The 6,489-nt window shown below is 28.0% G+C and overlaps 1 protein-coding gene across 2 annotated transcripts; it reads right to left on the bottom strand.

Annotated features, from left to right (window-relative positions):
- Window positions 1–4,622: 4,622 nt before the first annotated feature.
- LOC111905373 (NAC domain-containing protein 90) lies at window positions 4,623–5,776 on the bottom strand. Of its 2 annotated transcripts, none has more exons than XM_023901072.3 (3): window positions 5,464–5,776; window positions 5,074–5,369; window positions 4,623–4,910 (listed from the first exon to the last, which is right to left on the bottom strand). In XM_023901072.3, the coding sequence occupies exons 1-3, from the start codon at window positions 5,756–5,758 to the stop codon at window positions 4,872–4,874; spliced, it is 630 nt and encodes a 209-aa protein (XP_023756840.1). In that variant the 5' UTR covers window positions 5,759–5,776; the 3' UTR covers window positions 4,623–4,871. The 2 variants fall into 2 exon arrangements, with proteins under 2 accessions (XP_023756840.1, XP_023756839.1); XM_023901071.3 differs by having other exon boundaries at window positions 4,623–4,953; window positions 5,464–5,774.
- Between the last annotated feature and the right edge of the window lie 713 nt (window positions 5,777–6,489).

Genomic DNA, 6,489 nt, shown 5'->3' on the forward strand with positions numbered 1-6,489 from the left:
CTTTGAGGGGGAGAATGTTAGGGTGTAAAGTTCTCCTTGGATGTGGCTTACCCTCTTGTATGTGTAAATGAGTTGACTCTTACCTATAATTAGGAAGTGAGTGACTCCCATTATGTAAGGAACCATTTGGAGAGCATTAGTTTTAAAGAGAGAATCAAGCATACCCATTTGTACTCTTTCTAATTCATACTAATGAGAGCTTAAAAGATTTATTTACTCCATGTGTTCATGATTTGTATGATGATTCACTAGATCTTTTCTTATTCCGCACATGCCATAATAAACAACCCCACTACAGATTTTTAAAGTAAAATACCAGAATATGTAAACTTAATATATACCATTTTATGAATACGTTAATATAACCATTTTTTTGTTATGTAGGTTTGTGTCGATCGGATACACTTCAAGTATAATGAATAAGAATAAAATTACAAAGTGATTAAAGAAATGAAAAGTAAATAACATAGAAGATACACCAAATTGTCTTTTACTAAAAAAAGGAGTTGCCACAAATACAGTGACCAACACGATTAGGACACCAAGCCGTAGAGTTACATAAAGGTTTTGCCCTAATGTTGAGTATATACTAATCTATACAAGTATATCCCTTGATTGAAGGGATTGTATCTTATCTATACTATTGTATCTTATCTATACTATGAGATCCTCATTACAAAGATATCGGATCTGCTATATATATATATATATATATATATATATATATATATATATATATATATATATATATATATATATATATATAGGGAAAAGTGAATATACCCTTAAGGGTACATAAGCTTAGGTACCCAAACCCACCATAATATGTCATTTTGTTTGATATATTCATTATAATGTTCTTAAACTTTAACTATTGACTTGATTTACTTTTAAGATTTTTGAAATTTCACTATTATCTTCCTCTTACATCACATCTTTTTGCCGAACACCTAGTAGGCTATATATATTATAGTTGAAAATGACAATTATATAAGAGGAAGATAAATGTGAAATTTATAAAATCTTGGAAGTAAATCATGTTAGAAGTTAAATTATAAGAACATTTCACAATTACAATGTATATATATGATACAAAACGACGTAGTATGGTGTGTTTGGGTACCAAAGCTTATATACCCTTAACGGTATATATATATATATATATATATATATATATATATATATATATATATATATAAAGAGAGAGAGAGAGAGAGAGAGAGAGAGAGAGAGAGAGAGACTAGTGGGTTACCTGTATGATGTGGCGACGATTAATTTATTTTTGACATGTTATTTTGAGTTAAAAATTAATATTCCATCCGTCCCATAATTATTGTTTATTTTTTATTTTTGAAATCTTTATTCATAAAGTTTGACCTTAAATATTTTTATTTAAGTTATATATTACTTCATGAAATTTATAACTATGGTTCTAAAAAGCGTGTGGTGCTACGCCTCAAGGCGTGTCATGGTGCGATGCGTGACCTAGCCATTACGAAAACGTCAAAAGCGGATTTGTTAAGCGTGATGCCAAAATAATGTGTCAATGCGCGCCTTATCGCGTTATGGCGCGAGTTTTTTTTCAAGGCGCGAGTTTTATTTTCTTTTATTTTTTTATTTTTTTTTCTAATCGCCCTTAAAATAATTGAGTTTTGTTAACTTTTTTAATACTAAATATTAATATAACACTTCTAAAAAGTCGATATATTTGATATAATTCAATAATTATATGATTTATCTTTCTTAATTTATATAGAATAGTTACACCTTGAAAAATATCATGGCTCGCCTTGGCTTAACTTTGACATTGCCGTCAAGCTCATGCCTCACGTTATTTAAAACATTGTTTATAACAATAAAAAAAACATTTAAAACACAATTCATTTATATATTTTACATAAACTATTATATATCAAAAGCAAAACTACTTAATATCAAGATTGAAAAATAAAAAATTCAAAAGTTAAAAATGGACTATAAATATAAAACAGTAGTTAAAATGATATCAACTATTTTATAGATCGCTCTGCAACATATTTTTTATTTTTTTATTTGAAATGAAATAATTTTCAAATCAAAATTTATTTATTTCTTAATACATTGTTTTTTTTAAGTTAAAAAATGCTTTGCAGTTTTTATTTTTAAACACTCTAATGACATTGTTGATCTATTATTTATCCGAAAAGATTTGATTATTAACATTTTGACCTCATTAAAAAACTACATGGAATGTATCATAGGTTAACAAAACGATTTTATTGGGGTGTTGGGTTTATGATCGATAATAATGCTTAGCCTTTGACCATTTTTTTTTATTCCTTTACTAATTTATAACCCGTGGGAACTACGGTTAAAAAATTAATTAAACTTTCTAAATAAAAACTCAAAACTATTAATTAATAATTTTAAATAACTTATTAATTAAAATATATTTTTTTTAGTTATATATAAAATTATAATCGTTGATTCAAATAAATACGTAAAATATATTATCTTATAATTTGTATAAATTATATTTTATTATAATTGGTATAAATTTTATTTTATTTTTATTCTAATATTATTAATTTAATGTAATTAAAATGTAATTTAAATTTTGAAATTTGAATTTTGAAATGGAGAATTATTAGATTGACAAGTGTCATGATATTAATTACAAGTGCCAATAGAATGACAAGTGTCATGATATTAATTACAATGCCTAATATGGTGACACATGGCAAATAAACTATTCTTTTATTAGTATAGGGAGATAACCCGTGGGAACCACGGTTACGGAATTAATTAAACTTTGTAAGTAAAAATTCAAAACTATTAATTAATTATTTTAAATAACTTATTAGTTAAGATATACCTTTTTAGTTATATATAAAATTAGAACCGTCGATTCAAATAAATATGTAAAAAATTATATCATCTTATAATTTGTATAAATTTTATTTTATTATAATTTATATAAATTTTATTTTATTTTTTATTCAAATGTTATTAATTTAATGTAATTAAAATGAGAAGTTTAAATTTTGAATTTTGAAATTTAAAAGGAGAATTAATAGACTGACAAGTGGCATAATATTAATTATAAAGCTTAAAATGGTGACACATGGCAAAAGAACTACTCTTTTATTAGTATAGAGATTACATCATGCATAATGGTAATTCATAACTCAAACTATAAACCATATTCATAATTTGGTTTAAACTCCACTGTACCAAAACTTTGTCTAAACTCAAAACTATGAACCATATTCATAATTTGGTTTAAACTCCAATATACTTAAATTCAAACCATAAATTAAACTCATAATTTCATTTTGTCTAAAAATTAAACTCTAGCCTCCGTTAATGTGTTTCGAGTATTTGACCTTGCTCTTGTGAAGCTTAGTGAAGAAGTTCCCTCTTGGTGCAAGGGAGTGAAGTCCCATTCGTGGTCTAACTTTCTCATCAAGTTTATGGTTCTATGAATGTATAAAGTTCTAACCTTGACCTTTGCTTATCTAGATATAGGTCTTGACCTTTGCTTATTTAGATATAGGTTTATGCTTCATTTGGGTCGGTTTGAGTCCCTTTTCATGATGTCCTTGAAGTTAAGCAACTCGGTACCTTATGAGTGACCCAAATGATTTTTGGATTGGAATGGTGATGAATTAACCAAAATACAATTTACTTTAATAATAATAAGAACACATATTTTATGCGGTTTATTTCTAATATTTGACCTTAAAACCAAATGGTTTTTTAAGATACTTTTTAACGTTAGTGCGTAGACGATTGTATAATAAAAGTAATTATTAGTTAGGGACTAAAAACCAATATCATCTTAATGGTGGCCTTCGGTTTTAGCATAATTAGTGTTAGTGCCATTATAAAGTAAAAGTAACTTTGAGTCAATATGTAAATCTTTATATTTCCAGGAAAATAATAATTTTTTCTATTGTTTATCCTGAAAATGAAAATGTTTTTACTACTTGTTATTTCCTTAATATTTATGTCACATGTCTTTATATAAGAGATTTTTGAATTATTTAAATTTCATATAATATGTTATTATACGTTATTTTCAATCTTTTACTAATAAAAAATTAATCAATTCCACTAATTAACATCTCTATTACTATTATTATATATGTAAAATATTTATTATATTAAATGTATAAATCAATAATATAATTAATGAAACATTTATTATTTAAGGTAAATATATTTTTTCTTCATAAAATAAATATATAATAACAAATAGTTTTTTTTCTACCACTAAAACCATTTATTATGATTTTTTTGTTACATATAACTAAAATAATGAAATATTATAGAACAATATTGTTAAAATTGAGATATAATAAAATATATTTTGTTAAATGTTAAAATAAAATATATAGACATTAAAAGTATTTTATATTTACATCTTTGTATAAAAAATTTATTTTTAATAAACTTATATAATACACGGATTTCACCCTTAGTTTTAATAATATACATCATATAATACAAAGATTTCACCATTAACTTTAATAATATAACAATGGTTAACTCACATCTCAATCCTACTCCAAGTCTTCCTCGAAAAATGACAATTTTATTTGAATCTTATCTTGCAAAGATTTTTTTTATCATTTGCTACATTATGTCCCACTCCAAATAATATAATACTAAATTAGCACTTAACAACACCACATATATGTTTATAATCAGTTTTCTAACAGATTGAAATTGATATTAAAAAGTTTCCAAATATAGAATTTGTTCTATAAATATGATAAATATGCTTATTGACGTTCCCAATTTCCATTGAGGTACAACTCAATTGTTACCAACCGTACCAAAAGACGATCCACCTCTATTCACTTGAGGAGTCACCATCTCCGTCCATTCTATCCCCAAAGGTCGCCTATCGAATGCTCGTGTTGTTCCTGAAACCACATACACTCTACACAGGCTTAGCTCATGCCTTAACTGCACAAATTTGTTCAAAGTAAAACCAACTCCATTAGCATATATATGCTATTACTAAATCAACACGTTGTTGTTTTAAACAGTATACATGTTTCAAAAATTGATTAATGAATAGTGCACCTGTGGAACGGAGAAAGTGTTGGTAGCATCTACGTCTACACTGATTGCTCGATATTCGTTCATTTTCCATTCGGTTTTCTTCACAGTACGAGACCTCCCTTCATAAAACACCATTGTCTTCTTCAATCCAATTACTTTGTTATCAGACGAGTAGACATATGTAGGCGAACCGGTGGCTTTCCAGTAGCCATAGGCGGTGGTCCGGCTTGGCCTTCCTCCTTGTGCTTCCCTTTCTTGTCTCGGCACAAAAAAGAACCACTGCTCAGTGTCCCGACGACAAAACTCACCAGCCAACCCTACATGTACATTGAAACACACAACGAGCTAGCTAAGCAAAACGCCATGATATATATAAAGCCTCCCGTTAAATGTAAAGTGATGTATACTTACTTGGAAGGTTGCAAGGATTGTATTCGTAGACATGGACGACTGGGATGACACGATGAAGGTCTTGTGTTCTTAAGCCTTGTAGCTTGTTCCAGAGATAGAAGGAAATGAGTTCTTGTTCTGTTGGGTAGAATCGATAGACTGACGGTGGGTGGAGCTCGTCATCATCTTCTGCCATTGTTGCTGCTACTAATTTGAGCTTTGTTTGTTTCATGGTATTTATAATGTTGGTGAAAGAGACAGTTACCGAGTGAAAATGGAAAAAGATGGCAAGGACATCAGGTCTTGAACAAGTCATGACCGGACGTCCAAGCCAGAGGTCCACTATCATGGCTTGTATTATTGAACTAGTCAGCTTTTCAGTGAAATACAGGACTGCCCCTTTGTGAAATGTTTTAGGCACTTGTATGCCCTTTACGAATAATAGTTTTACATTCAAGTTGTCGATGGATTATTGTGTAATGTTTCGTTTTTTATTTGATTATTTAGGGTACCAAGAATGGTAGGCATGTGTTAAGATTGCCCCATCATATTTTTATCTGTGATCTAAGTTTTTTTTTTCAAAAAACTGATTGGATTTCGGAATAAAAATAAAAAAATCAATAAAAAGAACGAACTACAACCCTATTAATTTCCGAGAAAAAAAGAAATGAAAAAAATGATAATGACCATCATAGATAATTACCATCAGTTTTATCTTTTTCTCTTCTCGTTGATGAAACAAAATAACCCCCCTCCCCCCTCCCCCCCTAGCGCGCTAGGTGCCGGTGTTAGCGTGTTCTATAGTGCTCAGCGAGTGAGGTTACCATACCGACTCCATGTAGCATTAGAAATAAATTTTAAACGATAATAAAAATAATTAAATAATTTTAGATAATTGGATAAACGAGTTAAATAAATAAAACATGTTATATATATAAATTTAAAATGATTAACAACTAATAATAGTTAAATTAATAATAAATAAAATTAATAAAAATTAAGTAAAAATAACTATTTAAAATATAAAGAGTCCATATCCAATGAGGG

Source organism: Lactuca sativa, chromosome 6 (genome assembly GCF_002870075.4).
Source record: "Lactuca sativa cultivar Salinas chromosome 6, Lsat_Salinas_v11, whole genome shotgun sequence".
Lineage (NCBI taxonomy): Eukaryota > Viridiplantae > Streptophyta > Magnoliopsida > Asterales > Asteraceae > Lactuca > Lactuca sativa.